General features: G+C 30.5%; 3 protein-coding genes across 3 annotated transcripts; 1 reads left to right on the top strand and 2 right to left on the bottom strand.

Annotated features, from left to right (window-relative positions):
• Positions 1-3,402: 3,402 nt before the first annotated feature.
• Positions 3,403-6,095, top strand: LOC110613208 (AP2-like ethylene-responsive transcription factor At1g16060). The gene is made up of 8 exons (XM_021754231.2): positions 3,403-3,771; positions 3,878-3,960; positions 4,126-4,134; positions 4,290-4,378; positions 4,473-4,546; positions 4,644-4,694; positions 5,082-5,158; positions 5,458-6,095. The coding sequence occupies exons 1-8, from the start codon at positions 3,623-3,625 to the stop codon at positions 5,916-5,918; spliced, it is 993 nt and encodes a 330-aa protein (XP_021609923.1). The 5' UTR covers positions 3,403-3,622; the 3' UTR covers positions 5,919-6,095.
• A 1,996-nt stretch (positions 6,096-8,091) lies between these two features.
• Positions 8,092-11,208, bottom strand: LOC110613225 (tubby-like protein 8). Its single transcript, XM_021754249.2, has 9 exons — positions 10,530-11,208; positions 10,316-10,430; positions 9,478-9,654; positions 9,203-9,255; positions 9,029-9,125; positions 8,858-8,947; positions 8,668-8,760; positions 8,486-8,553; positions 8,092-8,395 (listed from the first exon to the last, which is right to left on the bottom strand). The coding sequence occupies exons 1-9, from the start codon at positions 10,961-10,963 to the stop codon at positions 8,320-8,322; spliced, it is 1,203 nt and encodes a 400-aa protein (XP_021609941.1). The 5' UTR covers positions 10,964-11,208; the 3' UTR covers positions 8,092-8,319.
• Positions 11,209-17,611: 6,403 nt separating this feature from the next.
• Positions 17,612-20,954, bottom strand: LOC110613362 (wall-associated receptor kinase-like 22). The gene is made up of 3 exons (XM_021754441.2): positions 20,037-20,954; positions 19,133-19,246; positions 17,612-19,032 (listed from the first exon to the last, which is right to left on the bottom strand). The coding sequence occupies exons 1-3, from the start codon at positions 20,890-20,892 to the stop codon at positions 17,855-17,857; spliced, it is 2,148 nt and encodes a 715-aa protein (XP_021610133.1). The 5' UTR covers positions 20,893-20,954; the 3' UTR covers positions 17,612-17,854.
• Between the last annotated feature and the right edge of the window lie 234 nt (positions 20,955-21,188).

The raw sequence follows: 21,188 nt of genomic DNA, 5'->3' as shown, positions 1-21,188 counted from the left end.
CATGCTAGTGTTTGTGTCGATTTGAGGATATATTCATCAATTATGTACTTTCAAGGTCATGTTGTATTGGATTCAGGTTTCTGTCAATAAATTTATTCATGTTTAAGTTGTGCAGTCCTATCCCTCAGAGTGATAGGAATACACATATCCCTCATAGAGTGCATCTACCATATACTGAGGATTAAATGAAAGTGTCAATTAAGATGGTCTGATCCATAGAAAACCAATTGTGCCTATGTGGAAATGTGATAAATTAATCATAAAAAGAGTGAGGATGAAAGGGAAAGACCTAAATGTCAGGAAAGTGGTATCAAAAGATTTTTAATTTTTAAATATTGATGGAACTAGTCTCAGATAAAGCTAAATGATAAAGAAAAAACCATATAACCAACCTTAATTAAATTGGATTAAGACTAAATTGTTATTTTATAGTAAATTAGTGGATAAAATTCAACCAGTAGCTTTATTTATACAATTTCAACTCCTGCTGCCTTCTTAAAAATTTCAATTTTTATTGTTTGAAGTTACAATTTCAACTCCCCTAACTATGATCTTACTTTGTATGTGCTAACATATGTTTCCAATGTGACCATGATGGACCAAAAACAGAAGCTGCGGACACAAACTGCCACAAGACAAGTTTGTGTAATAATATCATAAAGGCACAACGCAGCTGACAAAGAAAAACAATGACTAGAAACTCATAATAGGAAGAGAGGAGAGAGCGATGGGAGGTAGAGAATGGGCCAAGAATAAAGACAGAGGAACTCCAGTCAGCCTTGAGTAGCTTATACGTGTATTGTTAAAGTGGCTCAAGCTTATCCAGAGCTCAGTTATTAGCACATTAATGGCGAATTACTATTAATGGAATCCCCCAACTAGGAATGTCAACAAAGTCCACTTGTAATAGCAGCAATAAATGTGCCATGGTCAGAAATCTAATAGAGTTATATGAACCCATAAACAATATAAATGTTATCAATTCATCTACCACTTATAAAACTGCTAAACTTATAAGACTGATTTCAATTTTATGCATGCACTTAGGGGTGGTTTCAATTCAAGGTTTAGGGGAAACTAGGACTGAGGCAGGGTCCCATCGGCTCCAGGATTTTGAAAGGGAAAAACTTAGTTAGGACTCAAAACTGGTATGGGCAACTCCAATCCAGTTTTGACGGGCAACTCCAATCCAGTTTTGACCATGTTCAATTCCAGGTAAGAATGGTCCAAATTTACATGCACCCAAATGCGTGTAGTTGTGCATGTGTATTAATACAAATAAAGCTAGTAGTTATTTGCATAAAGTAATGCCAAACACACCCTCCATCCCCCAACAAAAAGAAAAAGAAGAGAAGAAGAAAAATTACAGTAAGTCAGCAATCAAGCCTAATAATCCACCCCATAGAAAATGTCATAGAAAAGCTCTAGCTAACACCAAATTGATCTAGTTCTAAGTTGTTCAAAGCTCCAACCTTTTCTTTTAGAGGCTAGGCCTCATTCAATCTGATAATTTTTTAAGCTTCAAACTGTGGATGAACTGAGACAGGACGAATTGCAGGTAGGTGCACAGGAATTTTAGGTGGAAAGTTCAGGTTTAGCAATGTATAGGTTTGGGAAGTAAACTAGTACAAGAAGCAGGCTTTTCGAGACTGTTTGCAGGGCTAAATTATGCAAAGTGAACAATAGAATAGATTAGGCTTCAATGAAACCTCCTCAAGCATCACACTCTAGAGCAGAATTGTATCACAACTCTAAGAAGAACAAATGCAGGAATTCTCATTAATCAAAAACTAATAAACAGCATTACATAGGTACTTAGATTCATAAAGTTAATTCTCAGCCTTTAAGGATTTGGACTCCAAAGTAAACCTTAATCTTTAAAATCCTTAACCAACTGTGAAGAAGTATCATGATCAGACTCTCGACAATCTGAAAAGGAGATGAAACAAGTTCAAACACAACAAAATTGAACAACGAAGTCAAAGCGAGAAGAGTGCGTGAAGGATCAGAGATTTAGATTGATGGAGTAGAGAATCAAAGCAATTGCTAAACCAAGTCCACATATCAGATGGATAAAAAATGCTTGCAAAGCTACAATGAATGGAAGAAACTCTCAACAGTGGAAGCTTTTGCTTTATTACTGTTCTAATTCTTTACAACATAAATCATATACCAAATAGAAAAATAAGCCATTCACAAAAATGAAATTAATGAATGAGTTTTTTTAAAGTTAATTAATGAAATATGAATATGGGCAATGGAGACACATTGAATTATATGTATTATCACCCATAAATGTAATAACTCAAAGGGTCCTAACATGTTAAAAGGTAGATTTGTCTAAATGTAAACCCGATTTCATATAAAAATAAATTTAATAATTATTATATTTTAGCACTCCGAGGCTTAATTTGATGGAAAGTGCATCCTTGTAACCTTGTGAGGTCAAGGTTCGACTCCCCGCTCCTATTTCAAAAAAAAAATAATTATTATATTTTAATAAAATTATTAAAATATGAAAAATGACTTCTTTTCATACAAAAAAAATATTTTTTTAATTAAATTTTTTAAATTCTTTAAATATTAATAAATATAAAAAATATTTTCGCAAGTCTGCAAATATTTATACATTTTTTAAATTTTATATTTTTAATTAAAATTAATCCAATATTTTATAAATTTATTCTTAAATATTATAATTATGAATAAGTTTTTATATTTATAAATTTATATATTAAATTTTAATGCCTTATATTTGAAATAAATTAAATCTAAAACAAAATGTTAAAATTAAATTTAAAAATATATAGTCTAAATTATATATTTTATAAAATTTAAAAATTAAAATATAATTTACTTTAATTAAAAATTATTTTTAATTAATTTTTGAATATTACATCATCAAAGAGAAAATTTTTATTTTATTAACGAAATAAAATTACATAATTTTTTATTACAAATTAAAAAAGTCAAACCATATGATAATTTTTTTATACTTACAGTAGCCGTATTATTAATTACTTGTAAAACAATTTAAATAGCTATTCTTTTACAATTATGCTTTAAATTTATTTTTCTGATCAATAAAATGACGAAGATAATATAATTTTCATCAAGAGTGATTTTATTATTTTTATGAAAATTTAAAATAAATTCAATAAAATGTAGAATATAGTTATTAATAAATAAAAATATTTTTCACTTTTAATAAGTCATTAACAATTAAAATATTTTAATTGTTATAATTTTTTATTTTTAAATATTTAATTTTTATATTTCTAATTTAAGTGGTTAACAAATTAATACTAAATAAAATAATGGTATAATTATGTATTTATCCTAAAAAAAGCTAAAGTCAGAATATTAAAAAAAAAAAAAAACAACACATAACACAAAGCTCGCAAGTGAAGACAAGAGTGAGAAAAAAACTACACAAAGTAAGCCGCTTAGAGACGGCCATTAAAATCATCCTTCTTCTTCAGCCGGCTTTCCTCTCTGCATCTCCCATTAAAGTAAAAAAATCTCTCTTTCCCTCTCCTTTTTAAACCCTTCTCATTCCATACATGACCTTGCTTCTCCTTCCTTCCTTCTCACATCTCCATCTTCTCTATACATCTTGTTAATGGCGAAAATCTCCCAACAAACCCAAAGGAATAACAGCACTGCAAACACTGCCACCAACAGGCCTACAACAAAGACAAAGAGGACAAGGAGGACTTTGCCCAGAGACTCTCCTCCTCAGCGCAGCTCCATCTACCGCGGCGTTACAAGGTATATGAAGACCTTCGCTCTCATGGATTCTTCACAAGCATTTGTATTTTTCTCTCTGCTTCTTATTAGTTAGGACTCATTTTTTGCTGTTTATGGTTGGATTCAGGCACCGGTGGACGGGACGTTATGAAGCTCACTTGTGGGATAAGAATTGTTGGAATGAATCACAGAACAAGAAAGGGAGACAAGGTTCTTCAATCTTCATCTTCATCTTCTCCTTTTCTTTGATCTTTTTAGTTGCAGAATTTTGTTATTATTTATATTTATTGATTATTTATTCGTTATTGTTCTTTTTTTCAATTTGGGACCTGATGATATGAATGTTCATGGTGCTGAAATTCAACTGATGTACAGTATATCTAGGTGAGTTTGGTATCTCTAATTTATAATCCCTTTTATTTTTTTAATCTTCATGTCATTTTCAATTCTCCAAAGGTGAAAACCGAAAACCCATTTTTTTATTTGTAAAAAATATAGATTATATATATTTTTTAATTATATAATTTGCATTTTTTAAGGGGCATATGATGATGAAGAAGCTGCAGCACATGCCTATGACTTGGCAGCATTAAAGTACTGGGGACAAGACACCATCCTCAATTTCCCTGTAAATTTTCTTCCTTCCTTTTTTTAAAAAAAAAAATTAATTTTTTTCTTCCTAGTTTTCATTTTTATTTATTAATATTGAATGATTAAATCAGTTGTCAACTTATCAAGAAAAGCTCAAAGAAATGGAGAGTCAGTCAAAAGAGGAGTATATTGGATCACTCAGAAGGTGATTAACAAATATTTAGAAAGCCTAATTAATTTCTGGATTAATAAATAATTAAGATATTGATTAATTTACTTATATCATGAGTTGGGAGTTACAGGAAGAGCAGTGGATTTTCTCGTGGTGTTTCCAAGTATAGAGGCGTAGCAAGGTACTCTAATTACTTAATTTTCTATATTAATCTTCTTAATTTGGCATTTTTATTTGCCAATTTTAGCATGCAAAATTTAAAATTATAATAAATATTATATAAATATTCCTAATTATTCAGTTTGCTTTTCTCTTCTAAAAAAAGAAAATTTTAGTATGAGAAAACTCATTATTTAATTTTATATTTAATTATATTGTATTAAATAAATACACGTATACAATTTTCAATTATTCAAGTGACCATTTGTTGCACAAATTCTTGTTGTTAATTAAAAAGTAAGAAAGAAATTATGGAAGCGTCTGTGTCAGTCACAATCCAAGCGAAGAGGTAGCTAGAAGTTTAAAGCTTTATGGCATTGAGATAATAATTAATGCTAATTTTGTGTAGACACCATCATAATGGAAGATGGGAGGCCAGAATTGGCAGAGTTTTTGGCAACAAGTACCTCTATCTTGGAACTTATGGTAATTTCTTCTGCTTTTTTTTTTTTTCTTTTTATGGAATTCCCAAATCAATTAGTCCAATATATTCTATTACTCATGATTTTCATAATAAAGAAAATATTTATCAAGATAATATGGTAAAGGCTAGAGGGTCGATGTGAACTATCAAATCTAGTTGGTTGAGATGTAGATCACCAAAACCTCAACTACTTAGTGAAGCCATTTAAAATTTCAAACTCACACCAAATTTTGTATGCAAATTTAATTCTCCATTTTTATTCTCTTGCTTGAATCTTTTTTTACATAGTTCCCTTTTGCAGCCACTCAAGAAGAAGCAGCCACAGCTTATGACTTGGCAGCTATAGAGTACCGTGGACTTAATGCTGTTACAAACTTTGACCTTAGTCGTTACATCAAACCGCCACGACCTAATACTAGTAGTGATTCTAATTGCACAACAAACTCCAACCAAGAATCTGGATTAAGTTTCACCGAAACCACCATGCCTTCGCCACGACCCAGTGGTGGGTCGACATCATCTGCATTAGGGCTTCTGTTACAATCCTCAAAATTTAAGGAAATGCTAGAGAGAACATCTCCAAATGATTGCCCATCGGTACTATCAGAGTCTGAACTGCCACGTCGGAGTTTCCCAGATGATATTCAAACTTACTTTGATTGTCAAGACTCTAGCAGTTATGTAGAAGGCGATGATATTATTTTTGGAGACCTCAATACATTTGCCTCACCCAGTTTTCACTGTGAACTAATTGACTGTTAGGAGGATGCTTGGCTAAATAAGGCTATGTTTACAGTACAAAATATTTGAGGTTTCTAAAGATATGGAGGTAAGGATTGTTGTAGGAAATTAAGATGATGACGAAAAGGGCAAGAAAAATCAGAATTTAGAGTTATTCTTTTTTTCTTTTTTGTTTTATATGAAATATATATGCTTCTCTGAGAAAAGAAAAGAGAGAATTTCATTATTATAGTTTTATTTTTATATACTTGTAGATAAAGTGAAAAAAAAAACATTAATTTATCAATTGTTTCTTTTAATAAAGCAAGTTAATTTAGCTAGTAATTTCAAAAATTATTTTTATATACTCCTGCCAATTAACTTTAATTCAATAATAATATAACTATTTCAAAAATTCTCAGATTTTAAATTTTAATTTTAAAATAGAAAAAACCATAATATTTAAAAAAAAAATTAAAATACATACACATTAAAAAAAATTATGTATATATAAAATAAAAAGTCGTATATAATACCAGTTTAAAGAATGTCAAAGTTAATATTTAGTATAATTCATAATAAATTTAATAAAAATAATTATTACTATTATTACTAATATGATTTTAGAAAAAAAAAATTGTGTAAAGTGAGAAGGAGACTCCCATTACCTTCAAATTGGGTAAAAGTGAGCCCCCCCATCTCCTCCAGTTTAGTCGATTGTCCACATGATACATAGCAATCAAGTGTGGTTTGTCTTTTGGCTTAAGAGAATTTATTCTGCTTTTGTGAGTTTTTTTTTTGTTGTTGTTGTTAATATATTTAGTGGAGTGGTTTTAAATTGAAGAATAGGCGTAGGCAAGTGGGTAGTTGATAGATTTGATAGTTAATTGTTGTTTTATTTATTGGATGTGAGTTTATCCCAGTTAGCAGAATTAGGTGTTAGGCAGTTGATGCCACATTCACAGGCGTCCATACAATAAATGCCTCATTCACAGGCAGTTGGGTTGGATAGAAATAATATATGGTGTTACATGCTTGTATCCTTTTCATAAGGGTTTTTCTAAAGAGGTTTGCTGTTCTGTATGTTTCTAAAGGCTGATGAGGTTGATTCCCAGCTGTGTTGAGTTGGCAAAAGGTTCGATGATTAAAAGTGAGCAGTATTCAGTTTAAATCGAAAAAATTGATCGAACTGAATTAATTTGAAAATTCAATTCAATTTTTTATTTATTTTAGTTCAGTTTGATTTTTAATTTCAAACTTTCAATTCGGTTCGGTTTTAAGCAAAAAAAGTTTTAAAAAATCGAACTGATTAATAATAATAATATATTATTTTCAATAAAATAGATAAGTTAAATCATATTGATGTAAAAGTATTCTAATTAAGTTTTAAAATATTAAAAATAAAGTATAAAAAATAAAAAAATTATTAAAAATTTAAATCGATAAACCGAATCGAATATCAATTTAATTTCTGACTAAAATTAATTAAATTTAATTTTTATAAATACTAAAATTTTAATTTTTAATTTATTCAGTCCAATTCGATTTTAAATTGAACCTACCAAATGGTTACCTCTAACAATCACGGAGTCACTTCCTTAACTATCAGCCTTTTTTGTTGTTTGGTTATTGGGCTGGGGTAATTTATCATGGGCCTTTATTTTTTCATCCGTGTTTCAAGTCTGTATTTACTTGGGTTGAACCCCTATCTAATTATGCAATGATATGATTCGATTAAAAAATAAAAATAAAAATTAATTAAGATAAGGTGTGTTTAAATTTTATTCGCATATATAGGTTGGAGCATCACTTGGTTAATAAAAAAAAATGTTATGTTTTAATTTATTTAACAATAGTAAAATGCAAATTAAAAAATTCAAATTAAAAATTACAATTACAATAACATGAAAATAAAAATAGTAAAAAATGATGTGAATTCATTTATTAACTCTTAATTGATTTAAATATTGAAATAAATAAATATGTTTTGGAAATTCAATTTAAAAAATATATATATACACAAATTTTTAAGCGAATAAAAGATATATTACATGAAAATTAAAAGTGAAAAGCTAATAAAATCATTATTATTTTTTTTGTAGTTTCTTATTTAATTAATTATCGGTGCCAATGGTACCTAAAATCATTCAATTAAATAATGATTTTGATTTTTAAGCCAGTTTAAGATATTCAAGAATCATCCTTGCAGGATTTATAGAGGAACACATCAAATTGAAATCATCCTTGCAAATTCTGAAGGCTCAGGTATCACAGTCAGCAAACATTCATAGCTAACAACTTCTCCCTAACCTTACAAATTCACTCTTTCTAGGTGTGCTTCTGGAGATGTAAGAAGCACTGGCAGGAACCAGAAAATAGAAGCTGAAAAAAATTTTGTTCAGAGTTTGAACAGAAAAGGATGGTGGTAGCTTGTAAGTTGTAATCAAACTGTGCAACAAAGTTTTGAATCAATTGAAGCCAAACATATGCAAAATGCTTGGTAACCTGTTAAAGGGTATCTGCAAAAGAAAACAGAAGATACTGTCATGGCTTTCATGCAAAGTTTTCCATTTGGGAAATCTCATTACTAGAGAAAAACGTATATGCACCTGAAATCCATCACAAACTTTGATTTCCCCACTCTTCCAAGCTGCAAAATTGTCTGCTTTCCATGCTCCTAAGCAACATAAATGAGTCAGCTATCACCAATCAGAGTCTCGAAATCTTTAATTGATTATACTAGATAGTGTCCTTAGGTAAATTTTGTATGTCTAGAAAACTCATTGATTACCTCCAATTTAAGCTGGAAATTCTTCACTGATCTTTGGATACCAAGACCAGCTCTGCCCCTGTCTCTGTAGTCTAATTCATATTGTTTTGAAATCTTCAAAACCAGAACAAAATAATTTCCATGAGACAATCTATAAATGCAGTCCAAAAATCTTTTTCTTATAACATGTGAATATGTATTGCGATCTTACATTATTGTACTTTGGAGTCTTTGAATGTAACTTATGTACTTTGTCCATTTTTGCCTCCCAATCCTTTGGCAGACCATTAATGTGTTGCATCTACTCCACAGAAAATAGGAAGTCAAGAAATCATCAAACCGTAATTAGTTCCAAATCCAAGTATCCATGACTCTAATTCACCTGAGCTGTGTTCTTCAGCCGCATAGATTGGTGCTTGGGTATGTAGACCCTCATGCTTCTGTAACTCCCAGTGCAAGTTACTATGGTAGACATGAATCTGTAAAATGAAAATGAAATTACTAACAGAAAAACAGGTGGGAGAGAGAAGAACAAGAAGGGAAGGTTCTGCCTTACGTAATAACAGCCAGAAGGGGATTACGCTTAGATGGTGAACCGAGACGACCACCCTGCATTCAAACAGATCATACACAGCTTTAGTGCTGTTTCGCATTATGGTTGGAGGGCAAAAACTCTTTTTTAGGAAAAAAAACACAATTTCTAGATGCTGTTGGAAAAATGTTGTTCAAATATTTTAGTGTTCTTGTGGCTAAAACTTAACCATAGTTCAACAGCAATGCCAAACAAACTCTTAGTACATTATGAAGACGAAAGTTTTTGAGGGAGCAAACCTGATCCCATACGTGATACTTGGAACCCATGAAGTTAGCTGTTACATTCCCAACAAAACCATCATCGGAAGTAGATAAAAGTCCCTTCAAATTCTGAGCTATAGTAAACACTGACTTCCCATTATGCCTCTTATGGTGAGCTATAGCTAGTTTCCGATCCTGTCGTCCCTGTCCTTCCTGTAATTTTCAAACATGAAAAATCAATCTTAACAGCTAGAATTCATTAATATTTTAGTTATCTTCCAACAGAAAGCACCACTTCCACTCAAACAAAATCATAAAAACATCAAACTTGAAATCAAAGGATGTCAATTATGTACAGAAAAACAGTTTATCAAATGACATAGACCCTTCATTTGGAATCAATAATTTGGCAAGAATTCAATTCAATTGATTTTTTTTAACAATTTTATTGTTTGAAATTAAAGAATTCAATTCTTTTTAAATTAAAAAATATTCATTTAAAAAAATTGAAATTTTCCAAGAATTCATTTGAATTATCACCTTACAAAATTAACCATACCAAATAATGGGAGAATGACTCAGAGTATAAAAGAAAAATGGACAGTCTAAACTGAACGCATTCATGTATAAAATAATTGGCTACTTATAAAGTATATCATTGAAATACCCATAAGGATTCATTGTATTTCTAATCGATTTTTCTTCTAATTTTTCTTATCAATGATTCAGTTCATGTTATTATTTCAAAGACTCTGTGCTTATGGCACAGCATTGGGCAATCATGGCAGGCCCAGCAAGCCATCATAGATCAAAACCTCATAAAGAATTCATAAAAACCAAGTAAGAAACTATTTAAAAGTTGCAGAGATCTTACATTGGTATAGAGGGCGTACACTGTACCACCATTTAACCCTTGTGGCAGTGCTTCCTTCAAAATAACACAAGTGCATCTCCCAATGTCCAATGGCAATGGTCTGCATAGCAATGACCTAAGAAACAAAAACACAAACAAGAAATAGGCAGTGATAAACATAATCAGAGGACACTTATCACAATTCAGAATATAAAAGAAATGAATGTGATCTCACCTATTAGGCAATGTAGACCAAGAAGAAGCAGGAGCAGCCTCAGAATCTGAATAGTCCCAAATATTTAGGGAAGCAGCTGATTTCTCAGATTCAACCGGGTCCCATAATTTGGATTTCAAAGCCCTTTCTGGTTCATTCATCTGCATACAGAACTGCAACGAAGTTGGCTTCAGAACTCTCCCTGTAGACAAAGACTTCATATTTGAAAACTGCTTTGGCATTAAGGGAAGAGACCCATTTGCATTAGAGCTTTTGGGCACTGCATTTTCTTTGCCACTTCCAAATATGGGATTATTCTCTTTGTTGTCAGTGAAAACTGCTGCGAGGTCTCCTTCGCTGCAGCTATGGTGGTGCTTTGGATCAGTTAGGGGATCGAGATAGAGGCAATTGTATGAAGATTTGCTGGGAACTGTGGGTTTTTTGAAATCAGCCATTTCCTGCCAAGGAAAAAAGAGACGGATTGAATCCTCAATGGAGAGTGGATCTGAATGATCTGGGAAGTATTTAGAGTAATGGGAATTTGGAGTTCATGTTCTACCAGAGAATCAGAATGAAGTCAGAAGAAAAGGATGGCAGGATCTTCCAAGAACAGAACTTTGGGCAGATTTTTTTTTTTTGTTGCTTGGGAAAGATGCAAGCTTTAAATCTACCAAGTTACTGTCTACATTACATGATGTTTTGTATTTGTTTGGTTTCTCTTTTTTTGGTGCTTCATGAAGTTCCAAAAAAGAAATCTAAAGTCCTGATTTAGCCACGTCATGAAGTTGGTAATGTGATGTGTGGAAGATGCTTGCTTTGGGAAAGAAAAACGGTGTGATGGTGGGTCCTATTGTACAAGTAAGAAGAGGGGGGTTTCAGGATTTGAATTTGAAAGACATAGAGAAGAGTGAGGGAGTTTTGTTGGGTAGTGGGGACTCTCTTCTGTACGTTACTCTTTTTTTAAAAAATAGTAAAAAATTGGAAAGGGAAGTGCGACGCGAAGGCTAACGGTAACTGAAGGAAATTGTCAAAAAAAGAAAAGAGGAAGAAAAATGAGAACACGTTGGAAGTTTGGAAATTGTTGCCGTGTTGCTTTGCTGGTTGTCTTATTCCGGAGGACTAAGATTGCGTTGAGTACTTCTTCAATTGTTTTTCTTTTTCCTACATTGGAGATATCATAACACGTGTTGATCCGCTTTTTGTTCTGAAAAAAAAAAAAAAAAATTCCCTGTTTTATTTTTTTATTTTAAAATTATTATTTAATTTTATTTTTTAAATTATAATAATATATAAATTAATTATTATAATTTTATTTTATTTTTAAAATAATTTTTTATTAATTGTTATATTTTTAAATGAGTATTAAAAATATTTTTTAATATTTAATAAAATTTAATATTTTTAATACAAATATAATTAAAAAATTATCTTTTTAATATATGTGAAAAAGTATAGAAATATTATAGAATAGATGGAGTATATTTTTTTTAAATATATAAAAAAAATCAATATATACATTTATTTATATGTTTCTTTTAGAATAAATTTACTATTTGATCCTTAAATTTTACCATTAATTACTTTTTAAGTCTTTTTTCAGTCTGAAATGAAGATGTTTTGAGTTTTTTAAAAATTTTTTTTTCAGTCTATTAGGTGTAAATATTTTTTAAGTTTTGAGCATATCTGAAATGAATGGAGGTTCTGAAGGAGATTTACATTTGGTCTTCTTTCTCGTAGCATGCATGGGTTTCAAGGGTTTCGATTCTTACAATGCTAGGGAAGAGGACTTTTGTTGCTTGGGTTTTTTTTTTTTTCTTTTCTTTTTATTTATGAAAAGAAAAATAATATTGAATAATAATACTTTATTTTTATATTTATTTATCAAGTATTAAAAACTTAATTTAAATATATGTTTGTTGCAAAATATTAATTAGTGACAAATTAATTATCGCTAATGTTTTAGCTATAAATCTAATATATATTAATAATATTTTTGTTGTTTGAACTTTATTATTAGTGATTAATACAAATGTCTTTCATTAAAATAACTATTTTTTATGTTTTCCAAATATGAATTTTTAAATTTTAGTTAGTTATTTTTTATAAAATTTTATTTTATGTTATAATAAAAGATAATTATATAGATAAATTTTAATTATATAGAATTTATATGTGCAAATAGTTCTTCCTTAATTAATTTAAATTTAAATGAAATATCAATATAATTAACTAATTAAAGATTTTTTTAAAAAATAAAATAAAATAAAATTATAATTATCAAATATATATAAGGGTATGATTAGAATCGCAACATTCTAGATAATTATTATAATTATAACTATTTAATTTTTATAATTTTAAAATCACAACTATTTAATTTATACAATTTCAAAATTATAATAGCTATCCACTCCTTACAATTTAAAGAAACAATTAAATTATTAACTATTTGAAATAATAGAAATTAAATAATATACTTTTAAAAATTTTAATTTATTAAATTACGGAATATAAATGACAATTTAAGATTCAATATCTACTATATAAGCCAAAAAAATTATTAAAATCTAATTAGACAAATTAAAACTTGAAATAAATATTAAAATATGAAGTTTTCTTAGTCGAAAGATATTAAAAATTAGTGTGAATTGATGGAATAGGTATCGCAACGGTATCTAATTAGGGGTGAGCAGTATTCGGTTCAAATTAAAAAAATTAATTGAATCGAATCGATTTGAAAATTTGGTTCGGTTTTTTATATATTTCGGTTTGGTTTGGTTTTTAATTTCAGAAATTTCAATTATTTCGGTTCGATTTAATTTTGATAAAAAAATCGAAAAAACCAAACCGAACCGATTAGTGATAGTAATATGTTTTTTCAATAATATAAAGAAATTAAATCATATTAAGATTAAAATATTTTAATTAAATTTTAAAATATTAAAAATAAATTGTAAAAAATAAAAAAATTATTAAAAATTAAAACCGATCAAACCGAACTGAATTGAATTGAATCAGACCGGTTCGGTTCGATTCGGTTTCTGATCAAAATCGGTTCGGTTTGATTTTCATAAACACTAAAATTTTAATTTTTGGTTTATTCAGTTCGGTTCGATTTTGAACTAAACTGACCGAATGCTTACCCCTATCTCTAATCAGTCTCTCTATAATTAGATTAAACTGAAATTGTTGCTAAAATCGAGCCTGGAAAGATTGAAAGAATTTTGTGCCTTTATATTCTTGCTCGTTCATTTTGAGCTGAATCAGGATTTGTAGCTTTTTTTTTGTCTGGTGTCTATTCCTAGCGTCTCTAATGTAAAGCTAGATTTTTTTACTATGCTGTGGCGTTTACGGTTGATTTATTGGACATAGATAGAGTCTTTGTGCTTCGGTATCTCTGCTGCATGAAGCTATTGGTGTTGGGAATGCGATTCGGAAGGGGCCAAAATCTATGGGTTCGATGTAATAGTAACATAATCTAAAGAAATTTAAAGGACTGCCAACATTATTTTTCACAAACTAAGTGAGGTGCATGTCAAAATACATTTGAAATATTTCACATTAGCTGCTTTTTTTTAATTATTATTATTATTATAGCTTTTTCTTATTTAACATAAAGTAAACCTATGCTTTTCTTTATCTTCCTCTTTAAAAAATATTTTCTGCCTTTTCTGTTAAAACTTTGAAAATAGAAAAATGGTTAGGTTAGATGTAACTTTGCTTTCAAACTTAATTGCAATTTTTTTTAAATAATTACAATATCAACATTACATAATATATACAATTAAATATTTCGTTGTTGAATAATTGAGTATGAACATATATATATATATATTTTGTAAGTCCAAAGAATGCATAGCACTAGCCCATTTTTGCTGACCGCTGGCTTGCGTCTACAAACCCTTCTTCATGGTTTCAAATGCATAGAAAGTTTATAAAAAGAAGTCAATCTATTTTCAAAAGAAGCTTCCAAACCAATATAACAATTGAACTTAAGAAAAAAAAAAAATCTTACTATTGCAATGTTTTTCGGTTGACATCCATATATTGTGTCACTATCCATTTCATACACAATATAAATTTTTAATTTATGAACGCACCGGTTATAGTTGAATTCATACTAAAAAAGTCAAAACTTTAGTTCTATTAAAACTCAATGCATGAATTTAGTTTATATATAAGTTTTGAACTTACTTTGACAAGATAGACCATATTCAAGTTTATACGTGGGGTTTGACCACGAATAACTCTTAACTCCGTAGAATAATAAATTTTGTAATATTCAAAACATGTCTACATAATACCTGATAAAATTAAATGATTGTCTGACAATAAAAAATGATGTAGTACGTCTATACATATGACTAACATGATTATAATATAAGATATGAGTACAGAATGATAATTTTACATCACTAGAAAATAAAAGAGAAAAGAAGTAAAAGGAAATAGAAAGAAAGGCAAATCACCAAAATACTCTCTAAATCTACCCTTACTAGATTTCAGACATCAAACGTAATTTAATAAATATATTTATTTTTAAAATTATTAGAAAGTATGAAATATATCTAAAATTTTAAATTTAGATAATAAATTCAAATACTTTACCTGATCAACATCTTGACCTTTTTATCATTAATTTTTGATGTTAGAACATTAAAAAAGTATAATTATTTTCAAATAAATTTATAAAATATAATTATTTAAATTTAAATTTTATAAAATATAACTATTTAATTTTTTAAATTTTAATTCGTGTAAGTCATATAAGCATAGAAAAAATTTAAAGCGTGTAAATCATATACGTATAATGATGATTTTTTATACTAAAAGTTAATAATAAACAATTAGAGTGTGAATTAAGGGCCAAATTATTTTTTTTTTTTCAAAAAGCAACTTATTTAATAAATTAATTACTAATGCATTATCAAATTGTGTATAAAAAGCTGGCAAATTACTAATGCTCCTTCATGACTCCATATTTTTTATTTTCTCTCTGCAACTCTTGCCTAAATATATTACTCTTATACATAATAAACGTTGGAGGGTCTCCACCGGGGCATCCCCAGTAGACCCCTGACCGTTTTTTCTTATTTTGCATGTTGTTTCATCAAACAGAATATTGAGAGACCCATTTGATGAACCCATATGATGGACCAAGAAGAAAGTCAGATCTATCATGGAGCAGGATGAGAAAAAGATTTATCAAATGGCGCCATTTGTGGGAAACGAAGAAGATCTTTTCGTCACCGGAGTTTCTAAATCCACCCATTGAGATCCACATGAAGGTATGAAAGCTTATGCGAAAAGAAAGCTGGAGATTTACAATAATCAGCTGAATAACTTAGCTGAAAAGAAAGATCCAGCTGGTTCAAGAATATTTTGATAGTTTTTTAGATAGCTTATTTTAGTATTTATTGAATTTTATTACTACTAACTTTTTCTTTGAGATCTGACGAAGTGAAACTTCAGATGATGTATATATTTGTTGAAACTGTGAGATCAACAGTACATATGTTGTAAAGGTTAGATGGGCAGATCTGCTATAAATTAGAGAGGAGGAGTATGGAAGGCTTTGAGCAAGAAACTCAAACTCTGCCGAGCACAAATTTTGATTGAGGACTTCGGCAGAGTTCGTAGATAGGAGCACCGAGAGGTCGGTGGGTTGGGATAGTAAGGTTGAAAAAGCCCGAGCTGCTAAAGATGTGTCGACCTAGTGAAGAAGTTGCTAATAAAGAAGATTGCTAGCCTGGCCGAACTCCAACAAGCGAGGTCGGCACGACGTCACCTGTCAATGCAGACGAGTGGACATGATGGAGCCAACACCATACGTCTGCAAATGGAGAAACCACAACTTTCAAGAATTAAAACAGATACTACCAGACGATCAGCTTTTGAGTGGGAAGGTTCTAGCAGACCACACTCAACGAGTCGAAGGAAAAGCTCAGACAAGTCGGTAAAGCAAATATGGAAAGAACAACTTCAGCAAACCAACAAGAGATTCCCAGTAAACATCACAAACCCGACTGGGCATTGAACTACATGAATAAACCAACCCATGCCTAATAGTCGACAGACCCGAGCTTGGGATTGAAATCGTGAAGTCAGATTGATGTAACCTTGAGGTCAAAGCCATGTTTGAGGACAATCCTGCATTCCTGGTCGGATGGCCAGACTGCCCTCAAAATTTGAATCAGCAAGTTGGTTAGTCGAAATAACAAGACAGAAAGGAACTCGGCAAATTCGACGACCATTTTAATTGTTTTGATTTTTGTCGCTGACCCATATTTATGCTCTATGCTCTCCTTGTCATAGGTAAGTGTTGTGGCGTTTTCTTTCATTTCTTTATTATTATTATTTTTAAAGGTATCTAATGATGGTTTAGTAACAGTATAATAGCTCGATTCTAATATAAATGAATTTATAAATTTATTTTTTATTTTATTTAAAATAATTAATTTAAATTATTTAATAATTTCATATTAATTATTATATAGTAATGGCAGTGCACTTAGTGTGATGGATTGATGAGGTAGTGCCCCAGAATGAAGCTGACTGCTTTTCTTAGTTTGGTGCATGGGTTTAATTTTAGCTTATTTGATTTTGATTTGATTTTTCTTCTTTTTGATTTTGATTGATTCTGCATTGTGTGGTTTGATTATGTTGCAATTTGGTTTTTCCTCTTTGGGCCTTTGATTTGACTTTGTGCCCTTCTGTTTGAGCCTAATGGGCCTTGAAATGACAAAAAGAAAAAGAAAAAGTCTTTTGACTTCTATAATAGATGGGATTCAAATGGAAAATTCGCTTTATGTATAATTAATTATTGGTTTAGAGAATTTTAGCTTAGTATTTTAAATTTTTTCAAGTAAGAGATTATTTTCAACGTTTTTGTTCACTTAGTCAAAAGGTTTTAATTTAAGTTTAGTTTAGTTCAAATATCATAAAAATCATTAAATTAAATTTCTTAATTTTCAGGCTAAATTAAAATAATAGTAATAATAAATTTATCTAACAAACAACAAAGCAAACTTCTTAATATTTAAACCAAGTGATTTAGCCTAAAAATTTTGATTTTTCAATAAAGAATATGATTGTGGCTCTGGTTTATATTTAGCCATCTATGATAGCAATAGCTTGAACTAAATTCCATGAGAGGATTGAGATTTTGGCAAATCTTATTACAAGTAAAATTATTACAAGTAAAACTTATAGATTGCTTGATCCACTACAAGAAATCTTCAACAACCTTCATACAAAGAAGGAAATGAAAAGGTAATAGTAAATGCATGATCCATTTCAAGAAACAAAATGAAATATATGTTTTGATGGATATATAAGCTTCTTAATCACCAAGTTCTGTTGACAGTCAATGATTCGACGTCCATTGATAGAGTTTCTTCGGTCTCACAGCTTTCTGTAGTAGAAACATTATCAGATAGAGCATCTTCAATCTCTCCATTATTTGGTTGAATATTCAACTTACTTCGTGATGATTGAATTCTTTCCAACTCCATTGCAACTTCTTTCATTGTAGGTCTCTTCTTTCCATTCACATGCAAGCATCTTCTTGCAAGATTAGCAACTTCAACAATTTCATTTTCAGGGCTGTGCTCCAAAATGCGAGCATCGACGAGATCAAAGAGTCTATTTTCTTCCATCAACATAATAAAATGTGTGGATAAACTTAAGATTTCTTGCGAGTCACTTTTATAAATGGGTTCTTGGCAACTTAAAAGCTCCACCAGTACTACACCAAAACTATAAACATCACTCTTATCTGTAAACTGACCAGTTTGAAAATGCTCTGGATCCAAATAACCAAAAGTGCCTTGAACACGAGTCGTCAAATGAGTTTGATCAATAGTAATTGATCTTGAAATTCCAAAGTCTGATACTTTTGCTCTATTTTTCTCATCCAATAGTATATTTCTGGATTTAATATCACGATGATAAATAGGAACAGAAGTTGCCGAGTGTAAATATGCGAGTGCTCCAGCAACTTGTGCAGCAATCCGCAGTCTCATGTCCCATGGCAATGAAGCTTCCTCATTTTGGTTATGGAGATATTGGAAGAGAGATCCATTAGGGATGAATTCATAGACTAGCAAAGGAACTTCAGTCTCTAAGCAACACCCCAACAGCTTAACTACATTTCTATGATTGATTTGAGAGAGGATGATAAGTTCATTGATAAATTCTTGAACATTCTTCTCATCAACTACTTTAGACTTCTTGATAGCAACTATTCTTCCATCAGTTAGCATTCCTTTGTACACTGTACCCTGCCCACCCTCGCCAAGTATTGTATCCTCACTAAAACAATCAGTGGCCTTTTCCAACTCTTTTGCACTAAAGATTTTTGTTTTCTGAACACTACCATCACCTGAAGTTAGTTGTTGCTGTAACAATAAACCACCATTGCGCTTGAAGAACTTCTTCTTGAGTTGCATGTTCCTTAGCTTGTTCAGCCTCCAAGAACCAAGTATTGCCAATACTCCAAGAACTCCAATAACTCCACCTGCGGCTGCACAAAGAGAGAAAAAGAAAATAAAAAGATTAAATCAAGCAAATTTTAATTAATTTCTAGCTTTTCTATCTTGTAAATTGAGCAAAAGGAAACTTACCTATAATGATAATCCATTTTAGGTCTGGCACACATTTATTTGATCCTTGAGTATTTACGCATTTTGTTAAACTTGGGCAAGGATCATAATCCGGAATTTTGCATTCATCAATATCTGTTTTTCAAAAAATATCAAAATGGAAAGAATAGGCGATGAATTAGTAATGGCCAGCACATTGGAACAAGCTTATACGTAGATAAAAAAATTATATTTCAAATTATATGTATATATATATATATATACCTTCAATAATATAAATTAATATTTTTTTTCCATTCATTTCATATATCTTTTTTTTTTTTGATATTGGGGGTTGGGGGAGTAAAAACTCATATCTCTAAAGGTTACAAGGATACACTTTCCACCAGGCTAAGTCTCGGAGTGCTTTTCATATATCTTTTTAATTTTCATTATGTAATTGTGATGAATTTTCTTAAATGCATTTATTTTAATATTAAAAAATCGTAAATTAAAATATAAAATAAAATGTTTAATTTATCAATATATTAAGCCTTTTACATATTAAATTATTTAATAACATATTTTAAATAAGATGCATTTTCTCAAGATGCCATGCACGCCTTACTATGTAAAAGAAATGTTTAAAAGAATTTTTTCAATCTTTTCCATATGCTTTCAATTTCAGAAAAAAAAAAGTTTAATTAATATTATCTTTTGGATTATTTACCTTTTTTTATTAGTCCTAACAATTATTATCTATTAAAGCATATATTCTGCATTTAAAAATTTATTAAACTTAATATGGTTTCACCTTTTTAGATATATTAAAAAATTATATTTAATATGGCCTATAATTTAAGGAAAAAATTATTTTTATAAAAAAATAATGTTTTTTTTTTTGAAAAAAAAAGGGAAAGAAAGGTGAATGAGCAGTTTAATTTACCCGTGCATCCAAGGTAAGGATTTCCCTCATATCCAGTATTGCAATAGCAAAAGAATTCTGAAGCATTGGCATGGAGGATGGGGCACTCCGCCGTTTCCCGCTCAATAACAGCTTCCCTTACGGTGGAATTGATCGTCCAATCTAGCACCATCGGAAACTGGACATCGGGATATCCCGTCGGAAGCACAGATGCCAGTAAAATGGCACCTTCAACAGCCAAAAATGCCATTTTGCAACCATCTTTACTTTGATTCTCATCTATCGTCTTGAAAATTGGATTGAAAATCTGAGTGGTTGAAGGCACTGTAATCTTGCAGCAACGCGAACCATTACAATCTTTCCCTATGGGATCAGTCGTTACAAGCTGAGGAAGCAATTCTCGCGAATCAATGTCCCTCTGGCCATGGCAGAATGAGTCGCAACCAGCGCGATGGAGCTGATCATCCATCATTAAAGCTTTGGTGTTGCAACCTACTGCGAAGAATGAGTTAGTGTTGGAAATATAGAAAGGACTTCCTGTCAAGCAGATAGGCTCATCGCCCTCCCATCCGGAACAGTTGGAGGACATTATCGGACTTCTGACGGTGGCGGAGGCTCCAAGATTAATATCGAGGAGCTCCATGTTTATTCGGCTTAGAAAAGCTCTAGGAGGGTTGACGCTTCTGTTGCACTCAATCTCAAACCATTCGTTTAAATAACAATCCTTCTTCCCCATTCCGAATGGATATGGAATCTCTATATCTCCGCAATGGTCTGAACAGTTAGGCTTTGCAATGGGCGCCATTGCTGTTGCCAACTGAATACTTAGCAAGAGTGCCAAACTGAAACTGACCTCAGAGACTGATTTTGCAACCATTCTTGCTCTGTGTTGGTGTTTCTCTTGAGAGTCTTTGAATTCAGTAGGAATTTAAAAAAGAAAGATCAAGGATGTTTCTTCGGACCTTCCATATGTAGAGACCGAAGTGAACTTGTCGTTTTGTGAAGCCCGCTTTCGCTGACCTTTTATTGTATTAGAAGTATTACTACTATAAATTATAAATAAATTTATTGATAAAAAGAAGATGTGAGAAAGATGAGGAAGGAAATGGAAATTGATAAATCTTTTTCTCCTCCTGCATGATAGATTTGATTTTCTTTTTGATCCATCATATA

This window comes from Manihot esculenta, chromosome 4, assembly GCF_001659605.2.
Source record: "Manihot esculenta cultivar AM560-2 chromosome 4, M.esculenta_v8, whole genome shotgun sequence".
NCBI classification, from domain to species: Eukaryota; Viridiplantae; Streptophyta; class Magnoliopsida; order Malpighiales; family Euphorbiaceae; genus Manihot; species Manihot esculenta.
Note: the sequence above shows the minus strand (reverse complement) of the source record. Positions and strands in the feature narration are given on the sequence as shown.

Excerpts from the sequence above, each read along its gene's own strand:
- LOC110613208 (XM_021754231.2), top strand. The coding sequence starts at position 3,623 with ATGGCGAAAATCTCCCAACAAACCCAAAGGAATAACAGCACTGCAAAC. Across the intron at positions 3,772-3,877 it reads ATCTACCGCGGCGTTACAAG|GCACCGGTGGACGGGACGTT; the intron begins GTATATGAAGAC and ends GGTTGGATTCAG. Across the intron at positions 4,695-5,081 it reads AAGTATAGAGGCGTAGCAAG|ACACCATCATAATGGAAGAT; the intron begins GTACTCTAATTA and ends AATTTTGTGTAG.
- LOC110613225 (XM_021754249.2), bottom strand. The coding sequence starts at position 10,963 with ATGGCTGATTTCAAAAAACCCACAGTTCCCAGCAAATCTTCATACAAT. Across the intron at positions 8,554-8,667 it reads ATTTCCAGCTTAAATTGGAG|GAGCATGGAAAGCAGACAAT; the intron begins GTAATCAATGAG and ends TATGTTGCTTAG. Across the intron at positions 8,396-8,485 it reads AAGTTTGTGATGGATTTCAG|ATACCCTTTAACAGGTTACC; the intron begins GTGCATATACGT and ends TTTCTTTTGCAG.
- LOC110613362 (XM_021754441.2), bottom strand. The coding sequence starts at position 20,892 with ATGGTTGCAAAATCAGTCTCTGAGGTCAGTTTCAGTTTGGCACTCTTG. Across the intron at positions 19,247-20,036 it reads TCCTTACCTTGGATGCACGG|ATATTGATGAATGCAAAATT; the intron begins GTAAATTAAACT and ends TTTGAAAAACAG. Across the intron at positions 19,033-19,132 it reads AAAATGGATTATCATTATAG|CCGCAGGTGGAGTTATTGGA; the intron begins GTAAGTTTCCTT and ends CTCTTTGTGCAG.